The 21,084-nt window shown below is 43.9% G+C and overlaps 2 protein-coding genes across 2 annotated transcripts in view; both read right to left on the bottom strand.

Annotated features, from left to right (window-relative positions):
* ALDOB (aldolase, fructose-bisphosphate B) overlaps positions 1-21,084 on the bottom strand; it is a 166,936-nt gene that overhangs the window by 94,166 nt on the left and 51,686 nt on the right. The window lies entirely within an intron of this gene.
* Positions 1-21,084, bottom strand: part of GRIN3A (glutamate ionotropic receptor NMDA type subunit 3A) — a 94,809-nt gene that overhangs the window by 24,926 nt on the left and 48,799 nt on the right. Inside the window, exons 3-5 of the mRNA XM_053371626.1 lie at positions 19,377-20,424; positions 5,028-5,173; positions 4,128-4,243 (exon numbers count right to left, since the gene is read on the bottom strand). Coding sequence (XP_053227601.1) covers positions 4,128-4,243; positions 5,028-5,173; positions 19,377-20,424 — 1,310 coding nt within the window. The remainder of the gene's footprint in view (positions 1-4,127; positions 4,244-5,027; positions 5,174-19,376; positions 20,425-21,084) is intronic.

Raw genomic sequence — 21,084 nt, 5'->3', positions numbered from 1 at the left:
CATTCAAATGCCACCTCATAGCTTCAAAGATCCTTTGTATGAAGGGGTGGGGGAAGAAATTGGGCTGGCTGGGGTCAATGAGAGTTGTAGCCCAAAATAATGCAGGGTACCAGGTTGATGAAGAGTGGTACTGATAGGCATAGGGGTATGTTTATGTGTGTGTCTGGTAAGAAATAAAAAAACTACATGTATTTTGCGTGCCACAGTTAGTTCACTGTCACAACACCTCTAAGTGCACAGAGAGAAGCAGCAGGTTCAGACTAGTAAAACAGAAGAAGCAAAAAGCTTTTATGCCTATTAAGTGGGTGAATTCACAAACAACTCTGCAAGTTGCCAGTGGGAGATTGCTAATTGCTTGTATAATCACCCTTTTTAGCACATGCAAATTCATGACTATTTGCGGCAGAAGAGTAGCCCACAAAGCCATGAGCACAAAGCCAAGAAGCAGCGGGAGGTCGGCAGCCCCACTGCCATGTTATACAACTAGGAAATTAGGCGATGTTGTAGTGTGTGTGTTTATATATTTATATATATATGGGTATATACACATGAAGCTATATTTAGCTGGTTGAGCTGGCCTGCTCTAGGGGCTTGCCCGTTCTAATCAGCTAAACACACATAGGCGGGAGGGGAAAGTCAGGCTACCGAAAGTTTAAAGTCCAGTTCTAGAGAGAGGCAGGCAGGAAACCCAAAGAAGGCTCAGAGAAAGAGAACTGCGTGTTCAGGACTTGTGCACTTGGATTTGGCAACTACGGATGCACCAGGGGAGTGAAACAATTGCCCGAAGGAGCAGAGGAAACAGACCAGTTTCAATGTGCAAACCAGTTCCTGGATTGCATCTCTTTGTCACACTACAGCGTGACCAGAAGAAGAAGAGAAGAAGAGTTTGGATTTGATATCCTGCTTTATCACTACCCTAAGGAGTCTCAAAGCGGCTAACAATCTCCTTTCCTTTCCTCCCCCACAACAAACACTCTGTGAGGTGAGTGAGACTGAGAGACTTCAGAGAAGTGTGACTGGCCCAAGGTCACCCAGCAGCTGCATGTGGAGGAGCGGCGAAGCGAACCCAGTTCACCAGATTACGAGTCTACCACTCTTAACCACTAAGCCACACTGGCTCTCTGACCAAAAACCTGAATGCCGGGCAGATCTATGGTTGATTCGAGAGCTGCATTAACATTCTATGGGCTGTCCTGCAGGCTAACGGTACACTCATTCTCTGAGTGTTGATCCTTAAGTCACCAAAACACCACCATCAACAGACAAGAGGAAGGTACCAGCAGAGTGCATGGGTGAGGAATCCCAAGGTTGGCAAACAAGCAAAAAGCAAACCCTTGGGTTTTTTTGGGGGGACCCCTTAGGTAGGAAATTGCGGAACAGCTAAATGAGGACATGCTCTGTGGCCACAAAAGACTGGATAGTTCAAATACATAGACCCTCCAAGTGTTCCTATTTTCCAGGGACAGTCCTGGATTTTACAGAAGCCACCCTAGTTTCTGATTAGACCCCAGAATGTCCCACTTTTCCTTAGGAGGTCCTTATTTTCATTGGAGGGTGTGGAGTTATGCGACCCCTGAGCCAAGGAGATATACAACCTTTTGAAGACATCAGGAGGCAGCCCTGTATAGGAAAGGTGTATATACACACACACACACACACACACACACACACACACCGTTTAATGTTTTATTATATTTTTGTATATGTTGGAATCCACTGGGTTGGGGCAACCCAGCCAGATGGGTGGGGTATAATAATAATAATAATAATAATAATAATAGCAGCAAGGTCCCTCTTTTCATCAGAGAAATGTTGGAGGGGATGTAACCTTTCTGCTTTTATCTGTGGAAAAAATGGAGGGTAAGTTACTGGTGCTGAGAGCCTGTGACTGCTGCATGCAAGCCATGACTCTAAAGGACATTTAAAACACACCCCAAGGATTCTTTGAGTTATCAAATGTGTGGTGTGTTTGCAGCCAAGGGCTGGGGGACCTCTGACTCTGCAGATGCCATCGATCTACAGCTCCTCTCATCCCTGACCACTGGCCATGCTGAATACAGCTGATAAGAGTTCCCCAGCCCTGGCTTAAGCCTTGCAATACGAGCTTTCAAGGGATTCAGTAATCTGAGACAGCAGCTACCATGTCATTATTCATCCACAGCAACAGAGAGTTTAAAATGGCTTTTCAAACTGTCAGGTTGGACCGCAGCACCGCCAAAGTCTTTAAAATGGCAGTGCTCGAGTTACAGATAGAACCACTCGACTTCTCTTGGCTTCATTTAGCACATCAAGTGGCAGAAAGTGTGCTTGGTCCAGCACAGAGGTCAGTGGGTGTAGAGTTTGATAGATTGTCACAGAAAGCGGGGACGGGAAGTGGTGAAAGGGCATCAATCACGTCCAGCTTGGATCATTCCTCCCAGAAGAGTGAAGAAGCCCAAAGTCTAACGGCTCCTATTATCGTCCATGGTGGTTATGTAACTGTTGCTGGTTCTTCAAGCCATTCTTTTGAGTTTCCTTCATGTCAGCCTCAAGGGAGCACAGCGGTGGGAGAGGCAGAGGAAGAAAGTGAGCCACTTAACTCAAACCACCCGTTTGGTTGAAAAGTCAAGACGTCTGTTTGGAAGAGGTATCGGGGGAACCCAATTTAGGGTGCAGTTGTGCACCAACAGCACCAGTGAAACCAGGACTCTGAGTCGTGAACCACTGGAACTTTAGCGAGCACCTTCAGTTGCAATCCTGTGCCACACACACATTTACTTGGAGTAAATCCAATTGAACTCACCGAGACTTCTGAGTAGACATGTGTTGAATTGAGCTGTTTTGTCATTTAATGCCCACACAGACAAACCCCAAAAACCTGATTATAAAAGAAGTGAGATGTACTGGAAATGATGGAAGTGATTAATGTTGTGACAAATATCAGTGACGGTTATGGATGGCAGGCAGCCTGAAATAATCCCAGAGAGGAAAGCATACAACAGCAGCACAGTCTCATGTCTAATCAGAATTAATCCCCGTTAAGTTCAACGGAATTTACTCCCAGGTAAGTGAGTTAAGGATTTCAGCCAAGACGGCTTTGGCTTGCATCCAATGTTAGCATAGATCCACCGAAATCCAATGTAGCACAGATCCACTGAGATTAAACAATATTTTTAAATTTGATCCATTCAGTTCAATGGGTCCGATCTGAGTATACAGCCCTTTGATTCCAGAGGCTGAATTGATGACTCATTACACAGACCCAAGACTTATTGCTTTTCATGCTACATCCTGGGCTGTCGCTTATTTATTTAATTGTATTTAAAACTTTAAATGATTGCTATTCTTGTACTGTTTTCAATACTGAAATGCTTCGAATTTTATTATCGTAAGTCGTCTGGTGGGCTTGTGTAAAAGAGAGAGAATCATAGAATTGTAGAGTTGGACGGGACCACAAGGATCATCTACTCCAACCCCTTGCAATGCAGGAATATTTTGCCCAATGTGGGGATCAAACCCCCAACCCTGGGATTAAGAGTCTCATGCTGTACTGACTGTTAGGCTTTGGGGAATTGGCCGTAAACTCCCCTGTGGCCGTAAACGAGCAGATCAACGAAAGGGAATTCTTACCAGTTTGTTTCTTTAATAAACACAGCGAAGGACAAAAGAAAGCATCTAACCAGAATGGCGGTGCTCCCAATTACGGTCTCTCCCCTCTCCATCCCTAATTAATCCATGTCACTCCCATATTTTGTAATCTGAGCTTGTACCCTCTGTGCTTTCTGTTCTGACACTTTCTAAGTTCTCCAGGACTTTGGGGAAGGGGGTGGATACTATCCAGAGACTGTGAATCTGTTAACTCTCCCTCTCCCTGTGCTTCTTCTCCTAGCTGTTCCCCATCCAGTATTCCCCAGCTTCTGCCTTCTGAACTATGCCCCTCTGCAAACCATTGTTCCAAATCTGTACTGTCCTTCTGCTCCTGGGAAGATCCAGGATCAGGGGGAGGGGGTGGCTCCCACCATTATTCCTCAGTGCAGCCCTCCTCTGGGGTAGCACACTGACTGAGCTACCCCAGTTAGCTGAATGTATGTAAAAGTAATAAAGAATAACTGAGTGCCCATACGCATTTGTAGAAAGATATTTCCTACCTTCAATAGCAAATGGTTTCCCCACTGTTAAAAGTTTGCAGTCGGCATCTATTGACACTTCATAATCCAGGAGCGCTTTGTCCATGATGAAGGCATCTAGTTTCTCTGGATCATGCCTGCAAATCAAAGCATAAAACCACCACCACCAAGAAAAATCACTTGATAAGGAACAAGAAGCTATTCCGCTGTACTCATCTGCAGAGGCCTTATTGTTTCTGGATGGAAATTCTGGATCTATTTTAGCTAATCCTCAAGAAGCCTTTAACAGAAACACTGTACAAAATCAAACAGAAATCTAATTTATAAGTCAATAAACACAAGTGCTTGATGCTGATGTCAGAACACATAGTAGTCAATCGATTTATTTATCTGATTTTTTGGTGTGTGTGTTTTTAAAAAACACACCTCTACGAATTGAAACTAAGTTGGTTTATAAATGCTTAAAAATGCATTTTATCTAAAATATAATTAAAAATAACCAGAGATTATTTTAAAGGAAATGGGTAATATTTTTTAAAAAAAATAATTAAAGGTTGTCTGGAAGGATTCCCTAAATAAATATGATTTGATGGGTCCAGAAGGCTAAAAATATATTGGCCACAACACACCTGTAGTTAAGAATTTCAGTGGGAAATATTTAAAAGCATGTATAATTCATTACAATTGATGGAGCTTTCAAGTACTTAACTTTGACTTTGAGTTCATAGAGCATTGTACAGACTTCTCTGGTGGCTTAGCTTTGATGGTTTTTAGTAATCTCTGCCAATTTACACAGGCTAAGCATCTAGGTGGAACTGAGCCAAACAGTGGCAATTAAGTCAATCTATAGGAAACCTACCAGATCCCAAAGGTCCACCTCGAGATACAGTATCTTTATGTGAAATTGCAATGTGCACTTACTTCAGGTATTCCACTCCATCGGGAGTTGCAGGCACATTGAATCTTTTCATGTACTCGTGCATGTCTGGAAAGCTTTGCTTGAAATAATCTTCCGCGCTGCTTTCTCGCACAGTTCCAAAGCGAAACCCTTGTGAAGGGTGGTGCAGCTAAGGAAAAACGCGGAAACATTTTTTTTTCAAAAAAGACGAAGGAATATGTATTATGATTTCTGTGTCTACCAGCTCTGTCTGGTACGCAGACTGAGACCCTACCTGCCTGCAGATTGTCTCGCCAGAGTGGTGCATGCTCTGCTTATCTCCAACTTTGACTATTGCAACGTGCTCTATGTGGGGCTACCTTTGAAGGTGACCCAGAAACTGCAACTAATCCAGAATGCAGCAGCTAGACTGGTGACTGGGAGCGGCCACCGAAACCACATAAAACCGGTCTTGAAAGACTTACTTTTGCTCCCAGGACGTTTCCAAGCACAATTCAAAGTGTTGGTGCTGATCTTTAAAGCCCCTAAATGACCTCAGCCCAGTATACCTGAAGGAGCGTCTCCACCCCCATTGTTTTGCCCAGACACTGAGGTCCAGCTCTGAGGGCCTTCTGCTGGTTCCCTCACTGTGAGAAGTGATGTTACAGGGAACCGGGCAGAGGGCCTTCTTGGTAGTGGCACCTGCCTTGTAGAACACTCTCCCATCAGGGAGTATAAATAAAAAATTATTATTATTATTATTATTATTATTATTATTATTATTATTATTATTTCATTCATGGGTAATGAACCTCTGGCCTTTATTATGCTGTTGGACACCAACTCCCACCAGCCCTAGCTAGTGTGTCTAACCATCAGGCGTGATGGGTCCTGTAGTCATAGAGTCATATTATCATATAATTGTAAAGTTGGATGGGACCACGAGGGTCATCTAGTCTAACCCCCTGCAATGCAGGAAAATTTAGCCCAATGTGGGGCTCAGACTCACAACTCTGCAATTAAGAGTCTCATGCTCTACCTACTGAGCTATGTACTTAGCCCATAAGCATCTGTAGGGACCCCAGGTTCCTCAACATCTTTTAGTTCCTCTAGCTTCTCAGGCCTTTGAGCATCTCGGCCACATTAACAAATGAAGATCACAACTTCTGTGCTTAGGGAGTTAAGTGCTTAGAGCCTTCAGATGTCTGTGATAACTGTCTGAGTTGTGTGAAGGGCTGCACAGTCACTGTGGGATCATTATCCTGATCTAGGATTCCAACATTCTCCCAGTTGAGAGAACTGTATGCTTACACTTTGCTTTCCATTCTCTTCCTTCTACATTTTATTTATTTATTAAATTTATTTCTTGCCCTTCTTCCCAAAAGAGCCCAGGACTCTAAATGATAAAACAATGGAAGTATCTAAAAACAATTTAATTACAGATGCAGACTGTTTTGAGGAGTTTTTTTTTAAATCAACCTTGGAGGTAAGCATGGAGGCAGGCAGGCGCTTTGAAAGCTCAGTCAATACTCAGGACTTAGCTATACAGATGCAAATAAAATGCTATGTGTTGTAAGGTGCATTATACAAATGTGACACTAGATGGCGACGGTGAGCTATGGAAAAAATTCAATACATTTTTCAAAACTTTTTTTAAAAAGCATTTTCACAGTGTTTTTTAAATACCTGTCTAGATTCTACCTCAGTCAACATATTGTTTCAACGGAGGAGCCAGATCAGAGTCAGCTTCTTTTATAGGAACAGCTACAAACTTTGGGTGTCACCTGCCCTCTGTTCAGCAGGTAGCTGCAATACCATTTTCTGTCCATCTATGGTGGTGGCGCTAAAGTACAGCAGAGACCAGATGCACTATCATTTGGCAAGTTTATACTGTGGCACAGACTATAAAGTATCTGAATGACAAAACACCAGTTGCAAAGAATAAAGTATTCTTTTAAATCTATATTACGCCTAATTTTCCTACAGTTAACAAGAGAAAGCCATGGTCTTTTAGAATGTTCAGTATTCCCTCCCCCCACCCTTTCATACAGTTCAACCAATTTTCAGATTTTAGATACAGAAGGTGCCAATACGTATGCACCCTAATATACTGCATTGTTGTATGTTTTCCCCCCTAATGTCTTCACTTTCCTGCACACTTTCCCCCTAATATATGCAATTTTGTGAACAGGGTTTTGTTGGAGAATTGGATTGCAAAATTCAAAAAAGTGTGAACTTCAAAAGATAGCTGTGTTTTAGTTCGCATATTATTTCAGAAAGTGTGAATTTGATACATTCAAAATCTCCCCTTTCCCCGAAATTTTAATCAAATTGCACATGTGAAATTCAATACGGAATTGTGTGACTGTAAAATTTTGCAACAATATTCCATGTTTTTGAGTACTTTAGACTTGATGGAATCTCTTTATAGTTCAAGCATAAAATATGAATCTCAGCTGTCAAATGCTACAGACCATTGCATATTAAATACCAAATACCATTTCAGGCCAACTACCAAATTCAAGAAGATATGAAATACCGTTGCATTCCAACATATTAATGCTTCAGTTGCAACACATGAAAAAAAAAATTATGTCAAACTACTGAATGCAATGATCAAATATTGTAATAAAATATCAAACAGGGAAATTCAATACTTTCATATTTCAGGTACAAGTATCACTTGTTCAGCAAATGTTCAGCAAACATTTGAATATTCAGAGAATATGGTGAACTTCCAATACAAACACTTGCAGAGGAGAATTGGAAGAATATGTTTTGCGAGCAAATTCATTTCCACAATAACTCTTCTCTGTGGCCAAAGTCCCTCAGGGGAAATGGGACTGATTTGGGAGACCAGGCATACTTCACTACAGAGCTACTTCACATTACCTCATCTTTTCTCAATGTTTTTCTGATCATAAATAAGACATGGAAAAGCTTGTGAGGAGAATGCTTAAGTCTCCTTCTCCTTATTGCTCAATGTCATTTAGTGCCATTTGGAAAATAGACCTGTACTATCATCAGGCTAGTTGTGGGCCTACTTCTGTCTTTTCACTATGCTTGCAATCATTATTACATCAAAACACCTCTGCTGCTCCTTAACTGACTGACATGATTCCTGAGTTTCAGATACAGTGGTACCTCGGGTTACATATGCTTCAGGTTACATATGCTTCAGGTTACAGACTCTACTAACCCAGAAATAGTGCTTCAGGTTAAGAACTTTGCTTCAGGATGAGAAGAGAAATTGTGCTCTGGCAGCATGGCAGCAGCAGGAGGCCCCATTAGCTAAAGTGGTGCTTCAGGTTAAGAACAGTTTCAGGTTAAGTATGGACCTCCAGAACGAATTAAGTACTTAACCCGAGGTACCACTGTACTTAACAAGTCCTTGAAGGACACTTCATGTCTAAAGTCCGTTTCGGCGGCCTAATCTGGCCTGGCGGTCGGTTTAATCCGGCCCCTGTGGCAGTTTGTTTCCTGGGGTAAAATCCTAAAAAAAACCTCAACAACTTCAATCCTAAAAAAAAGCTCAACAATGTTGGTTGGCCCTTTGGTCGGCCCTCATGGCCCTTTACTTCATCAAATCTGGCCCTCTTTGAAAAAATTTTGGACACCACATAACCACTTGCTAGTCAAAGAGCTCACAACTGTATTGTGAACAAGAGTATTTGAAAACTGAATATGCATGCCTCTCTGTAGCATAGTTATTTCTCCTCTTTATCAGTTAAGGTGTTTGTCAAATCAAGGTAACAGAATTGCCCAGCAAACCTAAAGAGGTTCAAATAATATTTCCAAGACATGCACACATGCCCCATTTTGATGACCCCTCTGCTGTTCTGTTCTGCTTGTCTGCCATGACCCCGATACACACACTCCTATTTTCCAGGGACAGTCCCGGAATTACAGAAGGTGTCCCGGTGTCTGATTTGATCCCAGAATGCCCCAGTTTCCCCTTCTTCCTCCCCTCCATGTCTCAGAGAACCACTAAAAGTGGGGTATGTGGAGATGCAAAAATGGAGTCCTGTTTATATCGAAAATAAAATTCCTGCACTAAATAAAGAAAATGGTGAAGCTGGCATACGAAGCCTTCCCTATAATTTTGAAGGAAAATGTCACCAAGACACCTTAAATTCTTTAACTGCAATGCTTCACCAGCCAGCCATTTTTTTTAAAAGGAAATGTGTGAAGTGTTTATTCCTTTATTGTAAATGGAGCTTTACGCTGCAAGCCTTTATATGTCTACTCAGAAGTAAGTCACACTGTATTCAATGGTGCTTACTCCCAGGTAACTGGGTAAAGTCTGTGAAGTCTTACACTGCTATCCTAACCATTTTTATACAGAACTAAGTCCCACCGAGTTCATTCTCTCAGTTTCTTCTTCTTCTTCTTCTTCTTCTTCTTCTTCTTCTTCTTCTTCTTCTTCTTCTTCTTCTTCTCCTTCTCCTTCTCCTTCTCCTCCTTCTCCTTCTCCTCCTCCTCCTCCTCCTCCTCCTCCTCCTTCTTCTTCTTCTTCTTCTTCTTCTTCTTCTTCTTCTTCTTCTTCTTCTCCTCCTCCTCCTCCTCTTCTCCCTACTACTATTACTATAATACCTTTTCCCCTGGCAGGGGCCCAAAACAGCTTACAGCCAAATTTTTATTTCATTGTATTTATCTATGTAAGATGTTGTACGTGATCCCTTCCCTCACGCAACCATCTTTCTTTACAACAATCCTGTAAGGTAGGATTGGCAGAGATCTTGTAATTGGCTCAAGGTGACAGATTTATATGTGTACAATACGTCTAGGTGTCTGTCAAGATCTAACACAGGAGAAGCTTCCTGATGTAGAATAGAAACGCCTCAGTTTTTACTGGAGAAATGTTGGAGGGTATGATCTAAAGGCACCTCTGCAGCTTTAGATAACAGAAATGCATCCCAGAAATTAGCTATTTCCCCATTTAATTTGCAGTTGAGCCAAACAGAAAGTTGAATAATTGCTCCATAAACGCAGCAGGGGGGCAATGCTTTATTGGGGGACGTATAGCGCACTCTCTCACGCGCTTGGCAAAGGCTGCTTTCATTGCAGTCATGTGCTCACTGATTCACTCTGATTAAATCTCTCTGAACTAAAAGGCTGCAGATTCATCTCCAGCTCTGTGACACAGCCGGTCTTGCAAAAATGCAGATAGGGTGCCCAAGGCTGCTGTAAAAGTCAGCGACATTAGCACGCACGGCTGTCAGGAATGGAGGCCTGGGCTAGTCCAGAAATCACTTTTCCTAGCATCTGTAGCAGAGCTCTTTCCAAGCAGTAATCCAAATGGGTCTTTACTTTAAAATTTGATCTTGTTTTTGCCTCAGGGATTTCTGAGGTCCGGTTCTTAATAGCTTTGTTGTTGCCACCTGGAACACCATTGCACGAGGAAAGATATATGTGACAGTTTTACCACACCACTGCACCTGATGCTGTAAAAAAATATTGTTACTGCTGTGTGGGATGATACAGAATTTTGGGAATGACATGTAGCCAGAGAGGCTCATGGGACGCCCATACAGATGTGGTGATTTTCATCACTCCAAGGCTATCTCTTGCAACCATAAAGGCTCCTTCTCAAAAGAAAGGTTTACAATGTGTGATGCTGCTTCCACAGGGCTGTCAGGAAATTGGCTCTTGACTATGAGGGCAATTGGAAATGGGAATGATGGCTCTGAAAGACAAGGACTTACCCTCCCAAAATGGCTCAGCACCCTGCCCCCCAAGCTAAGCATGGTATTGAAAAAAAGAGTGCTGTTGTAGTCAAGGCTAATTCACAATGTACATTATAATATACGGTTGTCATATTTCTAGAAGTAAAATACAGGACACAAAGCTTTTTTGGGGGGGAGCATGGAACTCAAAGTTGTTAAGCATTTTGGGGGAAGAGCTTTGTCAAAGAGTAAGTAGCTCAGAGCAGCTGAACTCAAGCCTTTTTCAGGGTGTGAGGAAGGGAAGGAAAATAATCCTTTTTGAAATCCTGGAGGGCAGCTGCAGGACCAGGGCCGGATTTAGGTTTGATGAGGCCCTAAGCTACTGAAGGTGATGGGGCCCTTTATATGTTCTTTGTCAACAACAAATTGTCGCTTTTTTTGTGTTGAATATATGCTATATGGTAATTTATGGACCTAATAGGTATCTGAAGCCATTTGCACATGCAGAATTTAGGCACCCTATATATAGAAATGAGCAAACCCGTGATATTCTAGGGAGCAGGCTAGCAGGCGGGGCCCCATTACTTACATCATAGGAGCCTACACAACACAAAACACTGTTGCTGTATGTAAGATTTATTTCATTTGTTTTTCATCTTATATTTTGGAAATGTACATCCAGGTTTTTTCCTTTTTTGCCCCCCCCCGAAGAGAGTGGGGCCCTAAGCTATAGCTTATTTAGCTTATACATAAATCTGGCACTGGTACAGGATAGTGCAGCTCATGGGTAGGCAAACTAAGGCCCGGGGGCTGGTTCCGGCCCAATCACCTTCTCAATCCGGCCTGTGAACAGTTCAGGAATCAGCGTGTTTTTACATGAGTAGAATGTGTGCTTTTATTTAAAATGCATCTCTGGGTTATTTGTGGGGCATAGGGATCTGTTCCCCAAAATATAGTCCGGGCCCCCACAAGATCTGAGGGACAGTGGACTGACCCCCTGCTGAAAAAGTTTGCTGACCACTGCTGTAGCTGGTCCTCGACTCGGTGCAAGGCAGCTTCCAATGTTCCCTGTCCTTAAGCAGCAGGTCCTGAAGTCTGAAGCTCATCGCTGTAGGATTTGTTGATCCAAAGAGCTCCTAGTGCCCTCCTAATCCTTCTTGACAGTTCCTGAATGTACATCATCATCAGCTGTCAGATTACATATCTACATAGAGAATGGCAGGAGATGACAAAGAGCAATTTCACTTCTAATATTTTAGGGCCAAACTAGAGGAGGGGTGAAAATGCATGTATAGTGGTACCTCGGGTTAAGAACTTAATTCGTTCCGGAGGTCCGTTCTTAACCTGAAACTGTTCTCTCTTTTTTTGAATTTTTTATTAGGAATTTAAACAAATCAAATCAAATTTATTAAAAACGGTCACAGACCAGATTAACTCGTACAGCTAGTCAGCAAAGCATAACACCGGAAAAAACAAAGGACAATTTCAATACAGATTAGGCCATAACAGCAATTTAAAATTAGACAGCATAAATAAAATTAAGTATTTGCCTTCGCCTGAATTTAAACAGAACATATTATCTTAAAACATATCATCCTTAATTCCTCCCCATTTCCCCCTCCCTCACATAAAACACCCCCCTCCCCGTCCCCTGACTTCTCTCAGTTCTAATCTCTGGTTTCTCTCACAAACTTTTTATTGATAATAACCAACTAGACAAATTAAGGATTTATACAATTTTGTAACATGCAGAGAATAACCTGAAACTGTTCTTAACCTGAAGCACCACTTTAGCTAACAGGGCCTCCCACTGCTGCCGTGCCGCCGCCGCCCGATTTCTGTTCTCATCCTGAAGCAAAGTTCTTAACCCGAGGTACTATTTCTGGGTTCGTGGAGTCTGTAACCTGAAGCGCCTGTAACCTGAGGTACCACTGTAGTAGGGGTATGTGTTAGATGCTATTTATTGAAGGGTTTCTTTTTGGGGTGGGGTGGTAGAATGGCTAACGATCCAGATTGGTGGAGGAGGATTTAGCCCTGTCCTCCCTTGCTGCAGTTGGTTAGAGCTTGGTGCTGATGACGCCAAGGTTGCAAGTTCGATCCCCGTATGGGGCAGCTGCATATTCCTGCATTGCAAGGGGTTGGACTAGATGATCCATGGGGTCCCTTCCAATTCTATGATTCTATGAAGCTGCTTGTTTGCATAGGGAGCAAATCCCCCACTAGGGCCAATGACGGATTTCCCCAAAAGCAAATCCCAGCTTGAGAGGTGGAATTTTCTTCAGGAGCAGAGTTAGAGTTAAGTCCCCCCCCCAACCTCTCTAGGAACTCCATCATTATCAGCTACCACCCTTTCAATGATGCCATTTGCATTAAAAATATAAAATAAAAAACTGTATGTGGTTTGACCCGCAGAAAAATCTGTTTTTGGATCCTGTTCTATCATACCAAGAATACACAGTGTTTCGTATGAGTTATATACCAGTGATTTCTTCACTGAAAATTAAGTGGTCTGCCTGTAGCCATCACTGACCTTAGACAGTGGAAGTCGCTATGCTTGACATACTGGTCTTGCAGTAGTGGGATTTGCAACTGGCTCATCAGATGCAAAAGATCTAACCTGATTAAAGTAGGACTCTGTTATTGCCGTTTTGCAATGCTGGCAATTTGCTGCTAATGTAATAAGGTTTTTGATTCTGGAAGCAGTTACCTATCTTCTAAAAAACACACACACACAAAAAAACCCCAACTCCCTTTCAAAACAACAGTGATGGCTAATGGTTCTTTCTTGGTGCTCCTTCCCTTTTTAATTCTTCAGAGTGCAAACGTAAAGCCCATTTGCCATGCTTCAGTGCTTTTGATCTTTATCTGAATTTAGATTGCTTTTTTGCTGCTACTGTTCTAGTTCACACACAGTTTAATTGCCAGGAGATTCCATTTTTAGAAACACATAGAGAAGGGTGGGAGAAATGTCAGGGGGCTAGGCTGGTGACTGCCTGATCCCAATCTACATCTGGAAGCCCTCCCACACAGGCTCCCCAAGGCCCGTGACCTATGCTGGAACAGATGTGAGGAACCATTGGTCCTCCGTATGCTGCCGAACTACAACTCCCATCAGCCCTAGCAATCATGGCCAATGGCCAGGGATGATGGGAGTTGGAGTTCAGCAACATCTGGAAGCCCACCAATTTCTCACTCATGTTCTCTGACTTGATCCATTGAAATGAATGGCAATGACTAACTTAGGTCTATTCATTTCATTGGGTTTTAGTCTGGGGTAAAGCTAATAGAATACAACCCTTTCTATCACTTTCTCTTATAATCTGTCCCTCACTATCTGGAAAGGATGAAGAGACATCATAAAATACAAACACTATATTATAAAATATAGTATGTAGCCAATCATGTATGGATCCTGATATTCAAATGTTTCTTTTAAATTATCACCACCATCATCATTAGTCTTCTGAGTTTAAGAGCCCAGTATCAGGGCATGATATCAGTGAGGACAAAAATTTGGCGCCCCCTAAATATTTTCATGTTCTCCTCCCCTTTGCCTTCCATTCTGCACATTTTCTAAAGTGCACTAGGTCATAGTGGTGGCAACTCAATTTCCTCTATGACTTGGGCCTAACGTTGAGTAAGGTAAAGGTAAAGGGACCCCTGACCGTGAGGTCCAGTCGCGGATGACTCTGGGGTTGCGGCGCTCATCTCGCTTTACAGGCCGAGGGAGCCGGCATTCAGTTTTCGGGTCATGTGGCCAGCATGACTAAGCTGCTTCTGGCGAACCAGAGCAGCACACGGAAACGCTGTTTACCTTCCCGCCGGAGCAGTACCTATTTATCTACTTCGTGCTTTTGAACTGTTAGGTTGGCAGGAGCAGGGACCGAGCAATGAGAGCTGACCCATTGTGGGGATTCAAACCGCCGACCTTCTGATCGGCAAGCCCTAGGCTCTGTGGTTTAACCCACAGTGCCACCCGCGTCCCAACTTTGAGTAGGTACCCGTATAAATATAGGTATCATCATCATCATCATCATCATCATGCACCCCCTCGGCTTGGCTCTCTGTGTGGGGGAACCCCCCTCACTGCCGAAAATCGGGCACTGTTAGCATTGCAGGGTAGCAAATTCTCACCTCCCATATAGCCATTGGTGTCATTGGATGGAATGAACAAGCTTTACAAATTTTGCTTGGTCAATACTTAATGTATTGCCTGAAACCCAGAGAGGAATGTATATACTGTTACTTACATGGATGAAGACCTTCATTTCCCTCCCAGAGCTACAATTCCTTAGAATGATTGAACAATCAATCCCTTTTCACAGGAAAATCTGATAATGCTTGCTCTCTGCAGAGGATAGGAATTTCCTAAGAGCTCTTAGCACCCTTAACAGACTAAAGCTCCCAGGATTCTTTGGGGGCAGCCATGACGGTTTAAAGTGGTCTCATAGCGCTTTCAGTGTGTGATGTGATTGGGCCTTGGACTGAGGAGACCTGGGTTCAAATCCCCACCTGCCTATGGAGCTGAACACAAGGCGTTGGGCTAGTCTCTCACCTGAGGCTAACTTACAGGGAGGATGTGGGTAGCGCTGTAGTCTAAACCACTGAGCCTCTTGGGCTTGCCGATTGGAAGGTCACGGTTCGAATCCCTGCGACAGGGTGAGCTCCCATTGCTCTGTCCCAGCTCCTGCCAACCTAGCAGTTCGAAAGCACCCCAGTGCAAGTAGATAAATAGGTACCGCTTTGGCGGGAAGGTAAACAGTGTTTCCATGTGCTCTGGTTTCTGGTGTCCCGTTGTGCTGGAAGCAGTTTAGTCCTGCTGGCCACATGACCCAGAAAGCTGTCTCTGGACAAACGCCGGCTCCCTCAGCCTAAAAAGCAAGATGAGCGCTGCAACCCCATAGTCGCCTTTGACTAGACATAACTGCCCAGGGGTCCTTTACCTTACAGGGCTATTGAAAAATGACTGTACATTGCTCTAAGCTCCTTGGAGGAAGAGGAAAGGGGTTTAATTTTTTAAAATAAATAACATGTAGTTTAAATGTCTGGAAAAGGAATGCAGGTGGTGCTGTGGGTTAAACCACAGAGCCTAGGACTTGCTGATCAGAAGGTTGGCGGTTCGAATTCCCGTGACAGGGTGAGCTCCCATTGCTCGGTCCCTGCTCCTGCCCACCTAGCAGTTCGAAAGCACGTCAAAGTGCAAGTAGATAAATAGGTGGGAAGGTAAATGGCGTTTCCGTGTGCTGCTCTGGTTCGCCAGAAGCGGCTTAGTCATGCTGGCCACATGACCTGGAAGCTGTACGCCGGCTCCCTCGGCCAATAAAGCGAGATGAGCGCAGCAACCCCAGAGTCGGCCATGACTAGACCTAATGGTCAGGGGTCCCTTTACCTTTACCTTAAATGTCTGGCAGGAAGAAATGAACAGGAGCTTTTATCCTGCATGGAGAAGTAGTGATGGGCAAACTCCACCTGTTGATGTCTGCCTCCTTGGCACTTGTTAAAGAGATGGAAAACTTGTGAAGAAAAATAGTTGATGCTACATTTCAAACACCCTTTAAGACTCTTAGCCCCTGTGATGGTGTGACTGATGAGTTCTTCACATACCTTAGCATGCCTTCTTATTGTGCATTTTGATAGGGAGACAGACAGCTTTGTTTCCATCTGACCCTGCTTATCTCTTGGAGGCACCAATGTACCCTGGCAATGGCGACTTTGGATGGGAAAGTTCTTAATCTCCTTTTTTTTTCCGGGGCAGAAAGTCTGTTTAATATTTCAGCGCAGACTGCCGACTCGCTTGAGAGCTCGCAGGGGATTTTATTTCTGTGTCAAACCTGCCATCTGCCAGCCCCAAATCATACTTGTCTTCCACCACCTTGAAAAGGTTAGCATTTGTTAAAAGATTTTTTTAATGCTCCCCACTAAAACCGAAAAAGGATCCAAGAGGCAATTTGAGTGGGAGGAGGCCATCAAGAAGAAAGCCTTGAGAAATGCAGTTTGATACTATTTGATCTGTTTGATTTTTTGTCCTCATTCATACTACTGGTTTCAAAGTCAGGGCACAGTTAGAGTTTTTGTGGTGATATGCCCCACAGCTATTTTTAGATTTATTAGGTCTTTTTATTGTACATGTAAGAGTCAAATTAGATGCCAGCAGCCATTTGTCTTCCCCAATCATTATAAAGTAGGGTGGAATAAGAATGTAAGAAAAGTCTGCTGGATCAATTCCAGCTTCTTGTTCTCACATTGGCCAATGAGATGTTTTCTAGATTATACTGCAGCCTCTGCGTGCTTAGTTGGTGGAAACCAGAAGGAGAGTCTTCTTTGCGGTGGCCCCCTTATTGCAGAACTCCCTTCCTTAGGGCTCTTCCAGATACCATTTCTATTGCACATGATGGTTGGCATTGGGCTGGTGGTTATATGGTTGGTATTGCTGGGTAGGGATAGTGAGAGTAGGATGTCCCTATTGTCATCAGAGAAATGTTGGGTGGTATGCAGCTTGCAGAAGACGAAGCAGCAGGACCCAGAAGGAGAGGACGTGGGGCAGATTTGGGTGTGCTGTGGACCACACCCAGCCCACAGCCAAGCAGTTCCCCACCCCTATTTTAACTGGGCCCACAACATAAACAGGGAGAAGAAAGGAGAAGAAATGTAAGGAGTGCATTTCTCCCATGTTTTCCTTTCACCTAATGAATAGATTCCACCCACTGCAGGAGCTAATTGTGCACAAAGGAGAGAGGAAGGATTTGTCATAGCCAATCAAGGAGAGGGCAATAGTCACCCAGAGGCTTTCCAGTTAATTAAACACTTCTGGTGGGGGGGGGGGAGGGAGAGAAAGCCAATTAATTTGATAGGAACTGGTCTGGACTTCCCTTGAAAGTAGCTGCTGTTTTATCACTACATTTGCCAAGCTTCTAACCAATATTAATATCGTAAGCCATCTCACCGCTGTTCTCTTCAGCTAGAAAAAAGAAACCCTGTTCTAGATTCTCATCTGGGCTAGAAACGGAATGAAGAAAGGAGCAGTAGACATTATGGGATGACATGCACAGAAGTAATTTCAAAGTGATCTAAGAACTGAGATGGCTTTTCTCCCAAAGAAAGGTAAATGCATACACATTTCCAAACCGATGAGAAAAAGACAGAGCCAATTCTTGTTAACTGCAGTATCTCAAAACCAGAGGATGCTTGAAATTCATCCATGAATTAAAGTATTACAGTGGACCCTACATGAAAACTCGAGTCCTATGCATGCTCAGAAGAGCATAGTGAGACACACTTGCAAGTAAGTGTGTTTATTATTATTATTATTATTATTGATTGATTGATTGAATTTATCTACTGCCCTATATCCACAGGTCTCAGGACAGTTCACTGGATGTAGGATTTCACTGAACATAGACAGAAATTTCATTTGAAACCTTCCTTCTAGAAAGAAAACCCAGACATTTTGTCGAAACATTTTCCAGCAATATTTTGAGTGCTAACCTGTCACTTAATTTCAAAAGCAATCCTGCATTTATTTCTTTAATTCCACCCCACACATCCTCAGATCTTCCCATTAATATTCTTTTTGCACACAAGAAGATCCCTGCTGTAAGAGAGCAGAGATCCATCTGATCTAGCAGTCTGTTCTCACAGTGGCCAATCAGATGCAACAGCCAAGCACAACAGCCCTTTCGCCTCTCTTGTGATTCCCAACAACTGGTAGCCAGAGGCATAAACTATTTTAAGTTAAGACTTGCTAGTACAATCCACTCCAATGGAACCAACTGGAACCAATTTGGTTCTCATTTTAAAAGCTGCTAATGCAAGAGAAGAAGAAAAAAGAAACCTAGATTTTTGCCCTCTAGCATATGAAACCATGTTCACACACCACCTTTGTGAGGACTATCCAAAATGTCATAAAATAACCTTTCTGTTTCTCCAGAACTCATCAGCAGGCCAGATGTTAAGCAAAGTAAAGGGGTGAATTGGGCTCTATACTCACTACCTCAGGTTTGAGAAATCCATGACCCTCCCTACATAGGTGGACTCCAGTTCCCAGCAGCCAGCATGACCAATGGTCAAGGATGATGGGAGCTGTAGTCCAGCAGAAGTTTTCCCACTCCTCTGCTATGTCTTATGAATGGGGATGCACATTTCCACTTGTACTGCAAGGTACATAGGAATGTGTAGGGTGTCCAGGTCCCATGTCAATTGTGGCTCATGATTATGTTCAATCAAGGCTGCTGCTAGTGCATGTATTGCATACACAGTTTTTCATCACTTGATGACTCAACCATTGCAGTCTCACCGCTGAATGTACAACGAGCACTCAATTTGAAAGCAGGGCATTGGAGTTGACATGTGGCACAAAATCTTGTCTGTGATGATTGATCCGTGGTGGCTCATTCATACATAGAATCACAGAACTGTAGAGTTGGAAGGGAACCCAAGGATCATCAGCCCCTTGCGAAGCAGGAATCTTTTGCCTAACTTGGGGCCCTAACCCACAACTCTGAGATTAAGAGTCTCATGCTCTACCGCTTCTTGCTGTAGTCATCAAGTGATGAACAGTATGTCTGAACCAGCCCCCTCAAAGGCCTTACAATGGGGAGACATGAAATACAGTTCTAAATGTGACACTGAGGCATAACGAAATAATTTGCACAAACAGCAGTAGGGAAGACTTTTCTTATAATGGAAATAACCAAAAGCTGACTATATAAATAAACAGCTGGTCCTTACTTTTGGATCGTGTATTCCAGACAGTTCTTCGTAGATTTTCTCTCCCACCATGACAGCAGCCAGATTAGCTGTGTACGTCGACAGACAAAATAAACAAAAAATGGCCCAGAGGTTCATGAGAAACCTTCCAGTCCAGCACTTGGGGGGTTTGATGGCAGCTGTTCTACCAAACAAGATGGCGTAACAGACGTTCAAGGCAGAGGAGAAGGAGAAAACTTTATCCCTGTTTCTTCCCTTGGGGGTCATCCCAAAGGGGCTTTTCCATTCATACAGGGTGAGGAAGATTGCAGTGATGTGCAGCGCCACAAAAATCCCCAACCACATGGTCCAGTGGAGCGGCCACATAAAAGCTCCAATAGGAGCCGCAGTGTCTTTGGTTCTCACCAGGATGCCCAAGCTGGTGGAAAAGAATGGGCTGGTGAAATCAATCACTTGGCTACGGGCTGTGTTGATGCTGAATGATGTCACAGCCATGTGGGCTGTCCCAGCCAGGAGGTCGCCTACAAGCCCTGTCCACTGACCGTTCTTCAGAGCCCCATATTTCCCGTCGCCGACAATGTACAGGTCGAAATCGAAGTTCATATCCTCCGCTAATTTTTCCAGCAAATCTATAGTGTAGCCATAGCAGCATTTCTTCAGCTCTGTGGGCACTGTGTCATTGCCCCCTTGGAGGCTTTCGAAGAGGGCATCCAGCACCGCTGAATCATTGGTCAAGGGGTCCAAGCAGAGCTGTCCAGCTGGGCATAGTCCTTCATCATCCACAGCCCTTGTGAACACGAAGGGATGCTCAATGAGGGTCACCACCCTCAGGTGTAGCCGGGTGGGATGCTGGTTGTGATTCTTGTGCCTCTGGGCCTGCTCTGGCCAGATCCCGTAATCCATTATGATCTTTCCTTCTTGCCAGCTCCCCAAACGAGTCCACATCGGGTTCCCTACCGGATCGTGCTGCAGATTCCAAATGAAGAAGTTGTTTTCCGAACTGATGATGGAGGAGCCTTTCACTTTAATGTGGCCACTGAGCCCGTGAAAAGTGGTATTGGCTAAAAACCTATGGGACAAATGCAAGATGTTACAAAGAGAGAATCAAGACAACAGATCTCCCACAGCAGAAATTTGCTTTGCCCGCTCCTTCCTATGCTTTTTCTTCAAAAGAGCCTAAAACTGTAATCCAAATGCTATCTACTCAGAAGTAAGCCCCCCTGAATGCAGTGGTAAATGGGATTAGGACTGAAGTTTAAGGCCAAATTCAGATTTTTCTCTAGGATGATCCTTTTCCCATGATGGAAGAGTGGGGATGCTGTATTTGTGGTTTTCAGACTCAAAAAAAGATGGCGAGACGTCAGGGTTATTTAATCATGGGAGCATCTGTGTGGAACACCTGCATCATATATTACATTATGGATCTGATAGAATATTGAGGGCGTGTCTGCACACCCAGTGGCGGAGGAAGCTTCTCTGGCACCTGGGGCGGTGTGTCCAGGGGTGGGGCGAACCGCTCATAGAGAGGGAGGGGACGGGGCATGTGGCACCCATTCCAGTCCCCTGGTTTGTTTGCTTGCCTGCCTCCTTCCCATCCTCTCCCCTGCCTGCCTGCCTGCCTCCTCCAGCTGGGAGTGCGGGGCAACGGTGCGCCACCCACCTGCGACTCTCCCCCGACTCCCGGGTTGTCAAAACGAAGGGGGAAGGGCACCAGCAAAGTGGTGAAGGC

Source organism: Podarcis raffonei, chromosome 17 (genome assembly GCF_027172205.1).
Source record: "Podarcis raffonei isolate rPodRaf1 chromosome 17, rPodRaf1.pri, whole genome shotgun sequence".
NCBI lineage: Eukaryota > Metazoa > Chordata > Lepidosauria > Squamata > Lacertidae > Podarcis > Podarcis raffonei.
This window is presented reverse-complemented; position numbering and strand designations above follow the sequence as displayed.